The 21,212-nt window shown below is 38.1% G+C and overlaps 1 protein-coding gene across 1 annotated transcript in view; it reads left to right on the top strand.

Annotated features, from left to right (window-relative positions):
- SLC9A9 (solute carrier family 9 member A9) overlaps positions 1 to 21,212 on the top strand; it is a gene marked incomplete at its 3' end in the record, with an annotated part of 169,038 nt that overhangs the window by 74,680 nt on the left and 73,146 nt on the right. Inside the window, exon 9 of the mRNA XM_084212186.1 lies at positions 5,460 to 5,548. Within this exon, the coding sequence (XP_084068312.1) occupies positions 5,460 to 5,548 (89 nt within the window). The remainder of the gene's footprint in view (positions 1 to 5,459; positions 5,549 to 21,212) is intronic.

The following is a 21,212-nucleotide window of genomic DNA, read 5'->3' as shown; positions in this document are numbered from 1 at the left end:
CCTCATTGCTTTTTTAAAATGCTGTGAGCAGGTCTTGTGGACACTCTCAGAAGGGATCTACCAAAACATTTCTGTCTGCAGTTCTGAGCACTGTGAGCCCAAGGCACTTTGGGCTTTAGTTCACTGAGCTGACATTATTCTGCACAAGGAAGATATTCTGGGCTTTCAATTCTCAGCTGTGTGGCTTTCTGTTCTTTATTCAATGTGCCATGCTGTGTCATGCAGAGTAGGCAGCTCCTGCCAGTGAGGAGGGAGAAAAGATACTTCCAGGTCAAAAGGAAAGAGACCACAACTCTTGTAAGCTCTAGTTCTGCCACTCCCAGGAGCACAGGATGAAATCTAAGCCTAATTAGGAAAACAATAGATAAGAAAATGGCATTTGCTCTGCTGTGCAGAGACAGATGACAAATGAGCTGGTCTGCTGCCAATCCCTTACTGGAGTCAGGGCTTGGGTCTGCCTAATTTAGGGGCTGCTGTAGGCACAGTCTTCTAAGGCAGTAAGAAAAAAAGAGAAATGTGCATGTTTTAGAGGAAAACACATATTCTAGCAAGGCATTAGTGTGAGACCAAAGATCAGTTGCATAAAATGTGGATAGTGGAGTCTTATTGCTAGTGCAGAGGTTCAGGATAAACAGGGTAAGCACTCTTAGCATGGCCAGAGTAAAAGCTGTTATATGTCACCATAGGAGTTCCAGTGTAAATTGAATTCAGCAATTCATTTGGGGTTACACAAGTACAACACTGAAGCCCAGGTCTCACTTGAAGCAGCCAGGTACAATACCAATGAGCAGTCCTCAGATAAGGGCCTAAAAAATCCCCTCAGCTCCATCTTTTGTTGCTTTCTGTCACTTGAAAATAAAATCAGCCTCAGACAACTCCAGAGATAAAAGCCTCATGAACCAAGCATGAGCTTTGATTCTGCATTGGTGCAGGTCTGGTGTAAGAAGCCTTCAATCTTTTCTTTAGTATCAAGAAAATTATTAATCACGCTTGATACCCTCAAACAGCCTGGACAGGGAGACAGTTGCCACTGGGTGTATGGCCCTGTTACTGCAGCAATTGGAGGCAGACAGAGTCTCATTTCCTGCCACTCACACATCCAGCTGCATCCCAAGAGATGCCATGGAGATTCTGACATAAATATGACTCCAAAGTAAATGTTATCTGATTTAAATAATTTCTCTTTTACCCAATCCTCATTGTTCCTTTTTCCCTACATTTCCCCACCTCTGATGAAAGACCAGTTCCTGCTGCTTTACTGAGGGATTTCAGGATGTTACTCATCTTTAGAGAGGCATCCCAGAAGTTCTGGAAAGCTTTTAAATTGGTATGAAAACTGGTTTGCTTACAGATCTTTTGAAATGAAGCTACACTTTTTACCTATTCCTTTGCTCCCCCAGAAGCAGTTTGGGGATTTTCTTTTTCTAAATTCCCTTTTTTACCACCAAAAGACCTGACAGCTGGAGAAAAATGTCTGTTTTAATCTCTCAAATTAGCAAATTCTCAGGTTTTGATTGTGGCCACTCACTTCCAGGTTTGCATTAAAAGAAAATTCCACATGCTGGTCTTCTCTGACATTCCTTTTTGCATGTTTGTGAAATGATGTAAAAGATTTTGTCTATTAGTGAGAAATAATATGGGAGCTATTTTCAGATTAGCACTTGTAAATTAATTCCCACACTATAATTTTAAGGTTCACACTATCAGGAAAATACTATTAAATGTACAAGTTCCTGTATAGTTGCTATATTTTTTATATTACCAGCTTTTGACTCAACAACCATTTCAACTACATATATTTGTAAAAACGAATGTAAGAATAAGTTCTCTAGCTGTATTAACAGCTAACAAGCTGTCTCAATTTCTCTGTTACAAAAAAATACAATGGTAAGGCTTTTATTTCTAAAAAAAAGGAGGTTGAAAGCTGAAAGTTTACTAGTGTTACACGCATTTTTCTGTGAAGTGTCTCATCTTTTATATTAAGAGAAAAATGTCAGTAATCTGTTAATAAACATGAGCTGTATTGTACTTAACAATTTACCACCTGTTTCAACTCAAAACATTCCCTGCTTACTTTAAGTTAGCATTTTGTTCTGCAATTTCAGTACTGTGTCAGTAATTGCTGATTTTTCCACTTAAACAAGTAAAGAGTGACTGAGCTGTCTCCAACAGCCTGAAATGGAGGACAAGTAAAAGATCCTCCTTGCTTTTTCTGCCTCCTGCATCTAATGGATATTTTCTGGTTTCAACTCCAGTATTGCCATATCTGCTCTGACCTGCTTCTCTGTGAAAGCAAGACCACAAAAACAACCTCGCTCTGTCCATACAGTATTTTGATACCCAGCTAACTTCAAAATCCAGCTTTAATTGTGCTACAAAGAAATCCAGATTGCCTTTTCCTTGTAACCAAAGAGTTCTGTGTTTGCCTCTTTAGGTACTTCTCTTTCCTTTTCAGTTAACATGTAATTGATCATTACTCTTAAGGAATCATTTCTATGGATATTCATTACAAACAATTTTCTCCAAGCCTTTTAATGAACTGTTCATTGTGAGAGTCATAGCTAGTACATATTAAGCTTTCATTTGTAGCAATTGAAATATTCCACTGCATTCCCCCAGTCCTCCCTGGAAACAGAGTATATCTGGTTTCTACACTTGCATAATTGCATGGTTCAGTTCATTTATTCTTATTGCAAAATCAGATTTAAGCCATTTTATTCTTCATGACACTCTCTCGGTTTTCTCACTACCCATAATTAACAGTTTCTTAGCAGTCAAAACCAGTTTATAATCACAGTTGAATTTAATAGTCAATTTTTAAAATGCAAGACTTGACATCCTGATGATTAATAGAGAAGAAACTGCATCAGAAACTCTTATCTCCATTTCAGTTACTGAGCCTGGAGCTAGTGATACTTAGCAACATTACTGTTTGCCTGTATTTTTAACTGAAATGTCATTGTTTGAGCATCCCAGTGCATATTATTAATGCCTTGAGAATTTTTAAACTCCCCAGATCAGTTCTGCACAATCAAATACAGTTACTGAGAAAAAAGAATTAGACACATTTATGAGAGCAATTAGACCTCACAAAAATATAAACTTCCTGGAATGTATTTCAGCAGTGACAATCTCACCACACCCCAAAATATTTACCATGAAGAAAAGTCTTAGTGTAGCTAGAAAAAAAAAAAAAATCAAAACAGACTTAAGAAAAATGTAAGAAACAAAGACACACTAAAAGTTCAGTGGAATGTTCTTGGCTAAAAGTTCTTGGCTAAAGAGTCAGTGTTCTGTAGAAGCAGTACAGGTAAATTTAAAATATAAAGAGAACCCAGGAGCAAACAAAATTTCTGCAGTGGTTTGTGGGGAAAAACATGTATTTTTTTTCCTTGTTTTCTTTCTGATGACAGTTGTTCCTTGTGCCAAATCAAATCAGAAGTATTTACTCCATACTTTTTTCTTCCATCAAAAGCATATTAATGCCAGGCCTCAGTTCTTCCCAGAAAAGAAAGAGAGGTGCTTGCAAGAAAATTGGACATTTTTTGCCAATATTTTCTTGGTTAGCAATATGAGGAGAGTCTAAAGAAAAACATGGTCAGGTAATGATTGATTTAACTGGTATGAGAATTCTCAGATCCCACACACACAGTCTCCCTCAAATGAAATCGTTTCAGCACTGTCTAAATTATTACTTTGATTTGTTTCCTTTTCTGTGCTGTGGTTCAGGGCAGGAGGATATTTTATCTACCTCAAGGGCCCTCTTGCTGCTAAAATTCAAACATTTAGAGATTTGGATAAGCCTGTTAAAGAACCTGTCAAGGCACCAGTGCTTGAGGCAACTGACACTTGTCCAGGCTGTTCCCATCCACTTTTCCTGGGACTCTGGAGCCTGGCTGCCCCAGGTGATGCTTTGGAAGCAGCAGATTGTTTGTGTTGGGTTTGCTGTGCTAAAGGTGCAGGGCTGCAGACTGCCCCCCTTACTGAGCCGCCTCTTGCTGGCCCTGTAAAGTCAGGAGAAGATGGAGGGAGCTTTACCCAGTTTCCAGCCCAGGACTGGGGGAACACACAGAGATTCTTTTCACCATTTCACTTCATGCTCTGTGCTTCCAGTGGAACTGGTTTATGTGTTTCAGTTCATGCTTGTTTAACCCCATAAATGCCTAGAAATCTGTAGCACAATCACATCACAAGGATGAATAGTGCCTAAACCTGGACAGGCATCTTTCTGCTTGCTTTGTTGTCTCAGACTCATCAGTTTAATGTCAGTACATGTGAGCTGAAAATTATCTAGCAGTGTGCAGAGCAGCCCATGAGGAAGCAGAGCTAAAAGGCTGATTAGGGCACGCTGCAGCTCCGGCACAGGAGGCATGAGGAGCAGGGCTGAAGGGCACAGGGGCTGAAGCACTGTGGGTGTGGGTGACAGTTGTGTGTGTGAGCAGGCACAGTGCTGCACACACAGGCATGGCAGGCACACACTGATCCCACTGCTGCCTCTGTGCTCAGCCCGCCCCACGGCCTGGGGCAGGGTGTGTGCAGGGAACCATGATCAGAGTGGACACGAGAAAGCCCTGAGCTGTTGTGTAAATAATTATCTATGTAACATGCCCTAAGTTTAAGAAAAAGACAGAGCTTTCTTCCTCCATGGCCATTTACATATGGCTACTGTGGACACTATTTTTGGTTTTCTGTTTTCTCCCTTTGTGTCTTCCTCCTGCATTATCTGTGTCCAGACCTCACAATCTTATCAGCTTCTTAAATTACAACACTGCATTACAGTGATGTTACTCTGTGATTCCAGTGAGCTACAACCAGGGCCAAGGCAGTATTGATAAATATCCCTATAAAACAAATGTGTTATTATTCCTGACAATCCTGCTTCCCTGCCCCTCCAGACCTTCCACAAGCTGGGACTATAGCTGTGTCCACAGTCACTGACCTGCTTGTTCTGGGCAGCACAGCTTGCACCTGCCAGAGCACCCCTTTTAAGGAATGTATTGCTGTTCACCTTGACATTGTTACACACTGCTTGTGATAAGCTGCAATCAGGCACAGACTGAATGATTTTACCTTGTTGGAGTCATTCCCTACCAAGTCATCTCAAACCATTTAAATGTAACAACATTTTTTTTCCTTTCCTATTCAGTCTCTGCCAAATTCTTTCAAATAGTCCAAATTCCTACGTGTTACAATTATGTTAATCCTACACTTACAATTACTGTCAGAATATGGTTGGATCATACCATGTATTAATTGAAAAAAATTTTCTACAGCCCTTCAATTTCCAAATACACTACAGTGGAAATGCTCTGAAAGCATGATTGTCCTTAGAACATAGATCTCAAATTTCTTTTCTTATGAAAAGCTATTAACAGACTAATTTGGTTTTTATGCAGCCTTTTGCAAGCCTAAGTAAGAAAACAGAAGCAGCTAACTCTTCTTTTCTTTTTAAAATCCAGGTATTGTTGCTGTCCTTTTCTGTGGAGTCACACAGGCCCATTACACCTACAACAATCTGTCAGCAGATTCCAAAATGAGAACTAAACAGGTAGGACATGGAAATAACTGACCTCGTGTCTATCACTGGTGTAAGGAATAACAGCCACTGCAATACAACTGGATGGGATTTCATCAATGCACAGCAAGAGGCTTCTGTCTGCATCAGGGGAGACTGGAGATTTTGCCAGGGAAACAGTAACAATTATCAAGATTAGCAAAAGCAATATAAGAATATAAGAATCTGTTCTTCCCAAGAGACCTGAAATGCCAGACAGGTATGGAGATAACAGCTTACACCGACTTCCATACAAAAATGCTTCAAAATTAAGGGAATCAAAGAGCTCCAGTAAGTAAAACAGAAGTGGTCTGAAAGATTGGATCCCTGTTGATTTTTGCAAAGGGATTATATAAACTGCAGTCTGGCCCACAGATTTAAGCAATGACATTGTTTAATTTCTGTCTCATTAAAAATTGCCATAATTAGAAAGATAGAGATTTTTTTCTTTCCATGTGTTATTTAGAGTTTAGAAATGTGAAAATCGATCATCTGGTTTTTGTTTGAAGAAGTGACTAGTACAATTGTAATTATTTTTAAAACATGAGGCTCTTCTCAGATCTATGGCATTGCAGTGTTCAAAATACTTTTCAGCATGAGTAATTTTAGTCAGTCCTGCCACTACCTAGGGCCTGGTAGGAGTCATTTAAATGCAGTTTTCTTCCCTTTTAACGTTGACTCATATGTCCCAAAACCCCCAGGTTGTAGGAAATCTATCTCCTGGAATAAAAAGGAAACTTATGGCCCAATACTATAATTTTCATGATGCAATCTTGTACCTTTTTCAGCAATTCCTTTCTTTTAAGCATTGGAAATTTGACGCAGAAAAATTCATCGCTTCTTGCACATCTCAATTTAATCAAAAATCCAATTTTCTATCAAAAACAGCTTGATAGAAAAAAATACTGGCCAGAGTATCAGTTCAACTGTTAGAGTCTCACAGATTTTAGATCACAAAAAAGTTTCTGGTCACTACTCCCATAATAATGTAGTAGCTATTGAACAGTATAAGTCTTTTCAATTGTATTTCTTCATAGCAGTAGAGTCTGATGCTTTCAGAAAGTATTCCAGCAGAGAACCAACAATTGTCTGATAACTGCATTGAAAGGGAACAACATTGAAATCTACTACAGAATTGTTTCTCTTCTGCAGAAAGACTGCATTACATATGCCATTACTCCCCTTGCACATAACTTACAATTTGAATAGAAGGTTTTTCCAGGGATTCATCTGCATGTTTTAATGATGCATAGCCTCAGAGAGAGACAGAAAAAGCCAAGGTTGTGGTATTTTTGATTATCTATGAAGCTTTCCAGCAGCAGAATCAACTAATATTTTGTTTAAAAGCATCCTGATTTTGTTCATGTTTACTCTGTTATTCCCTTCTATTCAACAAGTGCAAAACAAAATAGTGAAAATAAACCAAATTTACCCTTGAACACACAGAAAAGGGATTATGTGTTTCTCTATGGAGCTATGAGTTCTATGCACATTTTCCTATTCTGTTTTTCTCTTCCCCATAAGCCCTTAATCCTCAGCCTCCTTTATGATATGGTTCAAACATTGTTGTTGAATTCCTTTGAATTCTTCTAATTTATTTTCTAATCCAAATATTGCCCTTTCATATGCAGCAGTTTCAGTGAGACCTGCACTGCCTCTTTCTTGTTCTTCTCCCAATTCTTCTCTTGAAGCAAATTTAATAAGCCACAATTGGCATTCTCATAATCATATATAACTTCAGTGCATCTTCAATGAATATTGTTGCTCAGACAGTTGGCTTTGCTCCCAATCTAAGTAATTTTTATTACTCATTACTGGCCAAAATCAAGGGCTTTTCAGTTCTTTTATAGAATTATTCCAAAGCAGTCTCTCTCTTTTGTTCCAATATGACAGGTCTTTCAGAAAGGAGTGCTGAACTGTAATGCACACTGACAAAACACTGAGTTAAGGCTGAAGTTGAAGCTAACAAAAACTATGGAAATTAGATTTAAAACTATAAATCAGATTGCAAAATTGTGTTAGCTGTTTTTAAACAAACACTTTTTTTTTACTGCTTTGCATAATTTTCTTTACATTTTCTACTTGCTTTTAAAATTTTACGGCTTGATGGTAAAATCTGGTATAGAGTGATAGAGAAAGTATTTCTGACCCTGGTGTCAAGTTCTGCATTTCCCATAATACATCATCCTTTGCTCTAAAAAAAGTAAAGTTTCTCTTCAGTCACTGATTTAAAATGAGACCTTATCTACAATTCTTAAATGAATGTCTATTAAAAAGGCCTGTTACAAGATGCCATGTAATTATTAGTCCCCATGTATCCTTTATTATTCTGTCAATCACTGTTTAAGATTTCATGAAAGAGAAGTATTTGATTTCAAGCATCTGAGACTTACAGAATCGGAAACTATAAAACAACACTAATCTTTTCACAAAAAAATGAATTATTTTAACACTCTCATAAGAAAAGTAGATTTTAAAAAATTAGTGAAAATGAAGGCTTTAGATAGTTTTCATTCAATTCAATTATCCCAATTTTCATTAGGTATTTATAAACATTCTGTGTGTTTTTACTGTCATTTTTTTAACATGGTTGATGTTTTATGGAAGTCATTTTAAGTCATCATCATTGATCTGACAACAGCCATCATGATTTCAACAGTGAGATTGACCCTGCCCTCCATGGCAGCAGGGTTAGCTCTAACATGAGCACTCCTGAATTTCAGGCACTTAAAGTTTAATTTATCCAATGTATCTTTAGTGAAGGAGAAGATGAAACTGCTGGGATCTGACTGAATGCTATTTGATTCTGAGCAGCTTTCTCCAGAATTATTTACAGCTGCTATCTCCCCTCACGTTGTGCTGCAGCCAGACAGTTGCTTCTAAATCTTGGGACTCTACAGCTCCAATTTTACACTGGGCTTCAGATGTACAGCTGGGCTGGGCTGATTTGATCTGCTACAAGTAAGTCAGAGGCTGGGCAGGGTTTTGTGAGATAAACAGAAATCTTTGGTTTGTTAAAAGCAGGCAGAGCGTAAATCCCTACAGGTCACCTCTAGAAAAGGACTCCTGGATAAGATTGTGTTTTCTGCAGGAAGATAAGACATTCCTTGCTCTGTTTTTCTCTCTGCCCTCTATCACTTTCACTCAAATGCCAAGCTCAGGCCAGCACATTTTCCTAGTGGTGGAGTACTGACTAATGGCCACAAATATACTTATGAGTTGTATCTTTTCTGGTTATGTTCCTTTAACTCTGGGGAGCAGCTGCAACAATGACAGTGGGGCAGGGCAATACCTCTCCTAGGTTAAGAGTATGAAGTGCAAGGGTATGAAGAATTCTCTTTGCAGACAAAATAGTGTCAGCAAGTTACAAATTCTGGAAAGGGAACTCTGAAATGCATCACCTGTGGAAGAAGAGCCAGGGAATTGCAAGAAGACAGAGGAAACCATGTCCAGCCAACAAGGGAGCAGGTCACACACTGCCCTGCCTGTCTCCATTCATTCCCCAAGCTAAGCCTTGCTCCCATGGTCACCTCTGAAACAGATGTGTCTAACTTTTGGTGAAGGTTGCTTTCTCAAATTAGGTGCAGTAGCCTTTCTAATCACATGAGGAGTTAAACAGTTACCCACCTGTGGTGTTGTTTCTGATAGCAAGCCCATTAAGGGAACAAGCTGCCTTAGAGACAAGAGCTCCTGGCCTGATTGTTCAGCTGCACTGGGCGTGCTGTGTGCACAAGATTCCAAGTTAAGATTTCAGTGGCCCTTCACCTCCAAGGTTTACCACAGGCAGGAGAATGAGATAAACATCACTGCTGCTTAACTTGGAAGTAACTTTACCAAGATGCAGTCTCACTCAGGGGCTTGAGCAGATCAGTTTGCACTGCAGGGCTCAAAGTTCAGACTGCTCTTGGGCTTTGTTCATGGATGGACATAGTACTGATTGCTTCAAATTTTAATCTCTATCTCACTATAAAGCAGACTGATTAATAAAAGTCATTACTTTGCAGGCGAGCAGCTAATATTTCCTGGAAATCCCTGAAAAATACATGAAGCTTTCAAAAGGTTCCTAGCTTGTTGATGATGCAGCTTCCTTCCAACAAGGACACTGGCTAGGGATCAATCAGCTGATTTCTGGATCAGAAATTAAGCTGCATTTCAAAGACACTTTGGTGTAAAAGGATTTTGGTTTTAAGCATGTTAATTTAATTCTAATTAATCACATTAATCAAAACACGTTGAAAAAACAGCCATAAAACTTACTGTAGTTTCTCAAAAGCTGCATATCAGATCTTTATAGTCTCTTGACCCTAATATATTACAGTATAATCTTATACAGACTTCAGACTTAACAGAATCATTGGGGTAGGAAAAGATCTTCAAGATCATCAAGTCCAATCATCAACCAAATACTACCATGCCACATCTACTCATTCTTTGAACACTTCCAGGGATGGCATTCCACCACTTCCCTGGGGAGCTGCAGCTACTGTTGTTTCCTTTCTGTGAAAGGAGGAGAGCAGCTGGGGAGAGATGACTGCACTACCAACACCCAAACTGCATTTGTTTTGTGAGGGTCCCACTCCAGATATCCAGCACCCATGCTTGGAAGAAGCAGACCTCTAATTTCATAGGGAGCTGCAGCACAAAATGAAATGGTTTGGTGCCTTTATCTTAAACCCTTCACAGTCACATTGGACATGTGTGTGCCCTGGAGCTTTGGTTCTGCTATTTGTGCGAGTGTTTAAGAGACCAAACAAAGAGAGCTGGGCTTGTTTCTACATTACACAGCCTATATTAATTTATCTCTGGCTAATGCCTACTATTTTCTGTTATCAAACATTGAACTGTTTATAGATAATGAGTTTATACTTCTGGGAAGAAAGGTACATGCACAAATGTCAGGTTATAATGGCTCTTATAATTCAAACTCTTAATTTATAAAAAAATTGAGATTATTTCCAGGCAGAAGAAAACCCTACTTAGAATAAAATGCCCTCGATTATTAGCAAGGCAGAACTATCACAACACAAGGATACGCAAGGATAATTCTCATCCTTTTGAAATGAGCAGCCTAATTGACAGCTGTTGTGATTTGTTCCCTCTTCTTAGGGACAAATGACCTTTAAGGCACTGCAAGAGGTCAGGTATTTCCACACAAATGATTGGCAGAGAGAAAGACTGAGAGAAAAGTTATCTCTCAGAAAGGTTAGCACCAGTACCAGATTCTAATCTGCCTTTGCATCTGTGCTGTGCAGGAGGAATCTGTTTTCCCAGCACGCCTCAATCACAGTGCCTAAAATTTCATACCAGAATGGGGGGTTTATTATCTTCCAAGGTGTATAGCTGGCTGTCTGATAGTCCTCTGAGAGCAAACTGGAAATTCTTTTTGGCTAATGCATTCAGGTCACTCTTCAGTAATACACATGAGGTCTTTGCCTAAAGAATCCAGTGAAGTCCAAACTCTTGGTGACATTAAATAGGCTGCATGCATGAAGCACATTTGTCCATTTCAGTGGAGACTGAGCATAAAAGTTAGCTCTGATGGGCACTGTCTAATGGTTCCTTTTCTGCAGCTGAACAAAAGAAAGTTCTCTGATTTCCAACCTCCTTGAACTCCTGCAAGTTCAGACTCAAAAGTGATAAAGACTGAGGCTTCAGGCAGTGCTGCCCAGGAAACAGCACAGGTGACCAACTAACAGGGCTCAATAGAAAGGTCTGGAGAAGATACTCCTTTTGATAACAAGAGTCTGAAAATAAAATAGCATTTGGGAAGATTTTGTTGTACTGGAATAACATTAGTATAGTTTTGCCCATGTTGTAGCCAGTTTTGCTTAAATATTTCAGAAATTAGTAATATTAAGGAAAAACCTTGATCTTGTCTTCTGGTATTTCACCCAGATTTTTTTTCTTTTTTTTGAGACAAGACCTATAGCATAAATCTTAATTTTTCAGCTGTTGAAAACAAATAAATGCCCTTAGGATTTTTTTTTTTCTTTTTGAAAGAAGAAAATGACCCATACATGGGATTTTGGGTTGTAACCACAGTTTAAAAAAGAATGGTTTATGCAGCATTTATCTTATGGGCATTAGGATCAGATACCTGAAACTGTAGGTAAAAACTATTTCTAATTTTGAGGTAACTAACCTATATTGGAAACAACTTAAGCCAGAGTCTTCTACCCTTCTAAAAGTCCAAAAGCTGAGGTCTCTAGACATTAGCTATCATTACAGCTCCAGCCTCCTACCCTGAGGAGCAGCAGCCCCTCATTCTTGTCCTGTGCTTTCCCTTCTAAGCTCCAGCTTTCCCTCCCTCCTGAGCTCGAGCCGTGTCAGATGTGCTGGCTGAGCCCTGTGCTCCTGACTGCAGAGCCAGAGCATCTCTGCAGAGCCCCTGGCTCTGTCACAAACAGCCTGCCCTCCTTCAGCAACTGCCTTCTTCTCTCTAATTGAATATGCACCACATGCAGAGTGCTTGTAATAATTGTTACCTTTAAAATGGATTGCAATTGACAGGAAGTGTACAATGAATTCCAGTCCTCTGCACAGCTATTTTCTGTGTTTAGCAGAAAAAGATGAATGTTGGACACATGCCAGGTGCATTGTTTGACCAGATGTACCATAAGATCTTATGGAACCCTGTAGAACAGTGTAATGCTATAAAGAAATCTAAAGCTGCTTGCTGTATGGGTTTAACAAGAAGAATCATAAAAACACAAGAAAATCTTGATTTCTGCAGAAGAAATTATACTACCACGTCTTTCAATCTGAATTTCTTAACAAAATCCCTCATTATCTGACTGATGTTCCTGATTACTTCACCATGCTAGAAGAATGTTAATCTGCAGTCTCTTTACATGTGACTCCCCTTAAATTTATGTGAAAATGCTGTAATTGTTTCCTCTCTTTCAGCTGTGAGCTACATGATGGATGGTAATCAGCTAGAAAGCATTGCTATGAGTAACCAATAACAGCAGACTTTATAACTGGTGCATCAGTAATTACCTGCATCATTTATGGTTTATATAATAAATTAGCTACTTTCCTACCCATAATACTGGAAATATTTGGTGTCCATAAACAGAATCTTGTTAGAATATTCACTTCTATACTTCATTCTGTGGTTTCCATTTTCCCTCTTTTTGTACACCGGCATTAGTGATTCCTTAACTGAGAATATGCAGTTGTGCTCTGCCCTCATTAGCTCCCATAAGGCATGTGCCCCTTTTTCATCAGCACTTTATGAAGAATATCATATTCTAGTGCCTTAAACACATACACAGAGAATAAAGAAAAGTACTTTGAACCAATGAGGAAGAGAAATTCTCTTGAAAAACAAAGAAATAAATATTTTCCTTAATTTTGCTTAAGCACAGAAACTGAAAAATAACACACTGAAATGTAATTCATACCCTGAAGTAATCCAGAACAGTAATGAAGCAGTATTTCTACAGAAAAGCTCATCTTGTTGAAAAATGATGTCATTTTTGATGCTGGTAGGCTAAGGAACATAATACCATATGCAAACTAGTTTCCAAATGGTTTCATTAAAGTTTTTACAATCTGTTTAAACATTAAAGATTTTCTTTAAATATTAATAAAGATCTTAGATTGTCAAGGTTGTAGTTTACTCTTCCAGCACAGTATCTGATGCTAGCAGTTAGCTAACATATACCAATTGGAATTATAACAGATAGGCCAAAATCACATTGGCACATGGAGAAATGTGTAAGGAACTTCCAAAGTGAGACTTGTGCCATAGCTGCTCTGGAACTGCCCTGAATCACAAATGAGGCTCTCATGTGTGCTGCTCTGTGCAGTGGAGTCAGACTGCTTGGGGCTGTGAGAGCTGCTGCAGAACCACACACAGCTTTGTAGAACTCTGCAGATGCTGCTGTGCTCCATCAACCTCACCAGAGCTTTGAAGAGCGACCTCTAAGAAACTTCTCCCTACTTTTGGTAGTTAGCACTTATCCCTTGTTTTTAAGTCTGCAGATATGCAAAAATCCAGCCTTGTGCCCCCCTTGTGTAAAGCACACCTAGTTTTGTGAAGAGAATTCTCTCTATGTAGCCTGTGAAATCAAGCCCATCCTAATTATCCCCACCCTGATAACAGCAACAGTGGAATGCATAAAGAGAAAAAGCAAAAAGCAAACCAGAATCAATCTAGTCCTGGGTTAGGAACATATTCTCCCATCATCAATATGTACTGCTGAAACAGAGCAGGGTGCAGTTTTACATCCCATACTTAGAACAAATATGGTTAACTTTAGTTTGAAGTACAACTTGTACAATCTCATGTTTTGTAAAAGCTGATAATTACAACAATTCCCTCAAATGTACTTGGTCAGAACTCTCTCATCTGAGAATTTGTGACAAGGATAAAAAATAGAGTTAGGATTCTTCTTTTAAGTCTTCCTTAATTTTTCATACAGGAAAACTAATTTAGTAGAATTTTATATAATGAACCAAATCCTTTGATTTCAATGACATTTGGCTTATGCTATAAATGAGCAAGTTCTAAATTTATCTAATGACAACAGAGATAAAAACACTCAGTCTCTTACTTAAAATATAGTTATGCCCCAATGGTAATGATTTTCTCTAGCTTAGAAACACTGACACTTCATGTTACTGTGTTAGATTATTTTAATACAGGATTTATCACTAAATTCTTCAGTTATGGAATAAATCTCTAGAAAAAAACTGTTTTGTATTTCTGTGCATAGTACATTATACTGCTAACCTGGAATGCAGTAAAATTGTTCAGCACATAGGTCAAAATAGGTTTTAATGTTGAGGGTATTCATAGTAGGTACCTTAATTAGAACCCTGTGTTGCCTTACACTTGCAGGAGTATGTGTCACCAGGTTCATAATTGGTCTTCCTGTGAAGCTGTGTTTGGAAACACAATTAAGATGCTATTTCTGGCCTGGCTGGGGAAGCTACACTGGGATCTCTGCAGAGCATCCAGAGTTCTGCTGCAGATGGGACTAACCTCACCCAAAGCAGTCTGCAGGCTTTGGGAGCTTTCCTACTTTTTGACTTTATTTTGTTTTAAACAGCAACGCTTTTGCCTGCTCAGAGAGCCTTGGGGCAATGGGAGCCCTTAAGGAATCTGAGCTGTTGTGTGATTCCTAGCACCAAACTGCTGCTGACAAAGATCTATTCTTGCAGCCTGATGTTTCTCCTTTTTAACTTACATGATTTTTGCATGAATGCTGATTCCTCACAATTCTCCTTGAGGGTTATTATCTGCAAAGTTGCCTATCAGCTATCAGAACTTCACAAAGGCTTTGGTCAAAACTCTTAGAAGTATGTTGGTAATAATAGAATTCTCACACAATAAGCTGCAAGAAGAAAATAAATACATGTAAATAAGGCATTATAATAGTCTAAAGCCCTTGCCAGCATCCTGTCTTTTTAGTGACTGCACAGCTGTGTTTCCATTGCACAATTAATGGATTTCCTACCTTCCAAAGAGACATTTGTACCAAATGGTAGCACAGTGCAAGACATACTAAACAGCTCACAATAGCTCATCTCTTCCTCATGGCACCGGCTGTGCACATAATTAAGGGCTAAAATGTCCTTTGTCAAAAGTTTTCAGACCAAATGTCTAAATCATGACTAGGATTCAAATAAGTGCCCCACCTTTGCACATATTTTGGTACCTATATACGTTCATTAACCTACAATAATGAACTGGGGTACAACTTTGAGGATCTTTTTCAAGCTTTTGACTTTTAATTCAGTTTCAGTCGCACAAATTAAAGGAGGTATTGACCACTCTATGCCTCCAGAGAACCTGAGAAGAGTTAGGAGTGTTTGAAAATTCCAAACAGACAATCAGCACCCTCAGAAGAGCACACTCATGTATTAATTAATATTTTTCTTGTAAAAGCATTTTTCTGAGGTGCCCAGTGATATGTCTTTAGTGCACCCACCTTCTGCTTTCCCATAGAATCTTACAGAAGGTATTTTAATCATTCCACTACACTCTTAATTTTATGTAAAATAGCCACCTGAGCTCTCATACTTAAGTACTGTTGAAGATGTATCTTAGTGTGGCATTTTTAATTTCTGCTTGTTTTAGTCTTTTTTTTCCCTTTGGTGATGTCAGTATAACATCACCAGTAAGACCATAAGTAACTTAGGAGACCTGAAAACACTGGGAATCTTTGTAATACTTTTTCCAACAGTTTGGCATCTTCTATTCTGTTTCAGCTGAAGTCAAATTATGTTTCATTTATCACATCTCCATGGAGCACTCTAGATTACAGCTTTAAGTGTAAAGGACTGTTAGATGAGAAAAGCCACGTACTCTGATACTTAGGGGAAAAGTGTGACACACAGAGCTTAGCTGCTATTTCTGCTATTCACATTTCTCAGACTACTTGTCCAAATGCATCTCAATTCTTGAACAGCAGCCTACATCAGGAGGCAGAGAAGCTGTATAATTCTGCCCAATGTAACTCCAGGGTGGCATTCTGCCAGGGTAATGTAGTTAAAAGTTGACTCATCAATAACAGGTCTTAAATAAAAGTAAAAGGAGGATATCATACTGTTAATATCACGAGGATCTCATACTGTTCAACACTGTTCAGATCAAGAGCAATTCTCAGCATGAGGATGCTCTGCCTGGATTAGAAACTGGTAATGCCTTGTGTCCTTTCCCCTCCAGCCTCTATAAACAAAGCAGTGTAAACACGGGAAACCCTGAACAAGCAAATGTTGCACAGAAACTAGACAAGTTACTTAGTAAAAACTCTTTTCTCTTAGATTAGGCCTTGAATAAAGAAACAACAACATGGAACCAGAAAAATGCATGTGAATACTGGTACTGCTGTCTGGTTTAGGTGAAATAGATTAATTCCTTTTTTATAGCTCTACAGCTTCATTTTTCCACAGAATTAGTTTTATAAACTTTGAAGGGAAAGATTACAATTGGTAGGTAGGAGCTGCAATATCATGTCTATAGAACAGATGCAAAGAGGGCAAGTATTTGTTTTGTAGTATCAGATCAGCAGTGAAATCTCATAGTCATGAAGAAAAGACCCCACAGACTTCATAAGAACCTTTTGGTTTTAGTCCTGAAAGGTTAAAGGCCTCCATCTAAGTCGCTAATTCCTAATATGTCAAAGACTAACTGAATTTCTTTCCAACATCCAAAACTTGGGAAGGAAGGAAACTGTTTCTAAGAACACATTTCAATAATTAGTGTTAGAGTATATTTCCTCTCAGCAAATTGAAATAGAATAAATTACATTTGCTCTTGTAAGAAGTTGAATTGCTTGCAAGAGGTTAGGACTGTGGTGGCAGATCACAGAAAAAATAAAAACATACTTCAGAGGAATGAAAGGGAAAGATGAGATTGATTTTGCATTTTAATTTTGAAATATCAGCAGCAGTTCCTCTAATTCTAATAAAAATGCAGAGATGCAAAGGATCTATTAGCTCATTGCCATCTTAAAGATAACTATATTACATTGACAACATTCCTATTTTTCTTTGATCAGAAGAACAGTCAGGTCTTAAAGTAGCTAAGTCTCCTTTGTTACTGGAAGTTTGCTTTCTCAAAGCCACCATTTGTTTCTTTCTTTTGCTTATTTTTTTAACCATTATTCCACATAGCTCTTAACTCTCAGTTTATGTCCCCACTTCCACATGATTATTGATTTGCCATCCCAGAAAGAACGTTCCAAGAAAGTATCATTCAACTTGTTCAGAATGTGTCCTTAAGCTTTATTTTCAGTGATGTCATTATTATTTGGCATTTTTTATTCTTTTTCTTCTACACAGAGTCAATTTCATCTTCATAAGAATACTTGTCTAGTCCTGGACAGCACAGGCTGTTAACACCCTCTTCATTTTCCATTACCATCATTACCTCTATCAGGGAATGGAAGAGGCATCAGCATTCACAAAAATGTCCAAATTCAGCCTGAACACAGTTATTCCAGTACTACCACTATTTTCTGGCCAGTGAAAAGTTCTTTATATCCCTTCAAACAATATTCCAGCTGCACTCTATTATGCCCCATCTGGAGCAGAACCCTTCCTTAATCCTTGCACAGAAACCAGTCCTGCTAAAATAAACTCAGCGAGTTTGAACTTCAGGAATCCCTGAGCACATAATCTTGAGACAACAGAGCACTGGGGTACTCCTTCCTTTGTGCCTGCAACATCTCAGTTCAGGAATTTAAGATAAATAAGCACTTTGGAAATGGTTTTTTCTAGTTTGTGAACCAAAGAAGAACGTGGCTGACAAGCTGTAGGAACAATGGCACCATCACCTCTCTTTTGGTGGCAGCCTCCATCCAGAGGTCATTCTGGGGTTGTTTTTAGGTACCATTTAAGGTGCTGGAGTAGCAAAAGTTGGTTATGCTGCATGAAAAGGAAATACTGATGTAAAAACGTTCCCTCTCTCACAAACTAAGCCACATTTGAAAAAAAAAACTTTGCAGAAATCCCCTTTTCTAAGCAACTTAACAAGACTAATGATCCAGAGCTAGATCGAAATTTGATTGAAGGCAACATTTAATTTAAATGGCAAATTCTTATTGGCTGCCTAATTTTCAACATTTTTGCTTTAAACTTCTTTTTTTAAGCAAAGACATTCGAGAGCTATGATAATTTTAATAGTAGGATTTGCCTTTATATCTGAGACCAACAATTTTGCTTTGCTGTTGGTGGTCAGAAGCATATTCTGTGCCAGTAGATTGTCCAGCTTCTCCCAAGCTGAACTTTGGTGGTGGAGAGGAGATTATGCCAGAAAGAGTAAGCCATACTATGGAAATGAAAAATATTGCTGGCCCTTCTTTCCCCTTGGTGCTGCTGTTTTCTTTTAGATCTTCTCCCTTTCCTAGTTCTTCCTCAGGCCTTATGAATCCTTTAAACCTCCCAATTCTAGAGGGAAATAGAAAGTTATTGTGTGTCTTCCATAAATCAGTTGGGGTGAAATTCATTTAATTCAGTACCAAAGCCTACTGATAAAAAAGACCACAATTTTTCCCCAGGACATTAAAGATCCTGTAAGAATTTCTCCCTGCTAGTGTGTTTGCAAGTTGAGAGTCAGATAGGCTTGCATTTCAAAATAAACACCATGAACAAGTTTATATTCTATCATGAATTTGAGTTACTTTTGCTGATTCTTTCATCTAAGCATATTCAGAAATTAGCATTATATCATTATGCTGTGAACATTCATTATAGCTGTATAAGATTTCAAGAAAAAGGTTCAAATCCACATCTTTTCCCAATTTTGAAACTTCTAATCAGAAGAGAAATAAAATAAAGCAATTAGGCTATAATAAAGGTTTCTATGATCTCAGGAAAATTATAGTAGCTTGAATTCTCACTGCATTTTAATTCAAAAGAGTTAAGGAAAAGTAATTTTCATCAATTATTAATTTATCAATATCCTTGACTTCATGGAGTATTTTGAAATCTGTGATCTAATTAAATAGCATTATTCAAAGATAATAAATTTTATAACCATTGCTTAACACTGAATTCTTGGGGTTTTAGTAGCTCTGCCACCTTTAGATCTCTCTTAAAACTATAATCAATTTTACTTCCTAGCTTCCTAGCTGCTGCTGCAGTATGGAAACTCTCCCTGTTTTGATGCAGGAATATTTCCCTGTAGGGTGCATCCCCCAGAGAGGTGGCATTTCCCATGTTCTTAGCTAAATCACTGCAACTACAGAAGGCCTGCAGGTGCCTGCAAGAGGTGGATGACATTCCTTCAGCAGATATTAAATCAAGTGAACGAATGCAATATTGCCATCAATGATTAAAATTCAGTCAATTTTGCTGGAAGGAATTTGAGGATGTAATTCAGCTTCTCCCCAATACCTCTGTACTAATGTTATTCCCTCAAGAGGAAAGAATACTGTTTGCCATTCTGCTTTTACCCAGTCCTGTCATACTAACTTTATTCCCTTGAGATGAGAAGTGTTCCTTAAAATATCAGTATTTGAAAAATCTCACATTTTCCATCTCCCCAGCCACAAGGGGACTGTGGCATAGATTATGTTCATTTTCTCCTTTTGATGCTCCTTTAAGGAATTCTATTTTCATTGCAGGTAAGATTGGTACTTAGTGTGTTCCATCTTCCAGGTGCACTAATTACTTACCTAGAAAATCTCTCTAACACTCAGTGAAAATATAAGTAGTTCTAGAAAATAAATCAAGTTGCAAAAGCCATTCTAACATAGATTATTGCTCTAATTGGCTGGAACTTAACTGTGGGGGAGGAGGAAATGATGGAGAGGAAAAAAGATCATGCTTTCCTTATCTCACTGAAAAGATAAAACTAATGCAGTTTTTATATGATATAAATTTTTTCACTTGAGTTAAAATAAAACATTTATCTAAGATAAACTCAGTGGTCACAGCAAGGCTTAACATGCAGATTGATTCCTTCCTCTGACAGTGAGAACTGAACTGCAAGGGGCATTTTCCAGAACAAGGTCCCAGCTTAAAAAAGAATTTTTTTAATTTTTAATCCCTCTTAGTATTTGCAACAGCTGAGAGTAATAGAAAAGAGAAGCATATTTTATGAATGATGTGTTTTCAAATACATAAATATTATGTCAATTTTACTACAAATCTTTAGTAATAACCACTACTTACAGAGGAAATTACCAAAGCAATGCAAATACCATTTTCAGTAATTCACTGAGCTGAACACCTAAACCAAGTGCCTGGATTAGTTCTGAACTGGTGTTCTTGTAATTAATACTCTACTCTGCAATGTGCTGACATTGGTGATTTATTGCAGCTCTTACATTAAAAGTATAACCAGATTTATAGACTTCGTGGAGAGTTAGAAATGCCACATTACAAATGAGGGGGTTTAGTTTTATTAAAAAAGAAATGTCTTATTGCTACTTGTATATTAAAATGGTTTTCTGGTCGCCCTGGGAAAACTAATAGTGGTGTATAAGCACTTTATACCAATTTTAGAGTAGAAAGAGGGTGGTTGTCTGTGTGGGTGACAAGGGAAGGGAATTTATGGTTATAGGAAGAATACTTCTTAACACTCGGAATCCAGGACTTTATTCCTAACTTTTTCTTCCCACAAAAGTAATCCCACTTGCAAGTACATATATTCGAAATATTAAGAATTTTTGAGTGGCAGTTAAGCAGCCCATGGGCCACAGCATGGCCCTGGCCCACGGCCCCTCAGACAGGAGAGGATGTCACCCACAGGCTCCTGCATATGGTGCAGCTCCTTGGGTCACCCAGGAATTTTTAAATTTCAGCTGAAAGCCTATTGCTCCTATTTTTCTGCTTCTCATCAAAAGGTCTTGACATCTCCTCTTTAAAATAACTCCAGAAACATCTGACTGAAAGGCCTGAAAATTTGGGGAAAAGCTCCTATGGAAGCTGTTTCTTAATGTGGTTTTCAGAAGATCTCTTTAGAACAAATTGTTTTGCTCTGAAGGGATTTGTGCTGCACAGCACTGACAGTTAAGTGCTAAATGGAATCTCTCCATGGGCTCTGTATTACTGTTGAACAAAACACAGTAGCTGAGCACTAAATAAAACACTACTCTTAAATACACAAATAAAAGTAAAGTCAAGAGAACAGTAGGTCATTTTTATGCTATATCAGCAAGTGCCATGTTCCAGGAAAAAGCATTCAGTTATCACTCCT

Source organism: Fringilla coelebs (assembly GCF_963513975.1).
Source record: "Fringilla coelebs genome assembly, chromosome: 10".
Lineage (NCBI taxonomy): Eukaryota > Metazoa > Chordata > Aves > Passeriformes > Fringillidae > Fringilla > Fringilla coelebs.
This window is presented reverse-complemented; position numbering and strand designations above follow the sequence as displayed.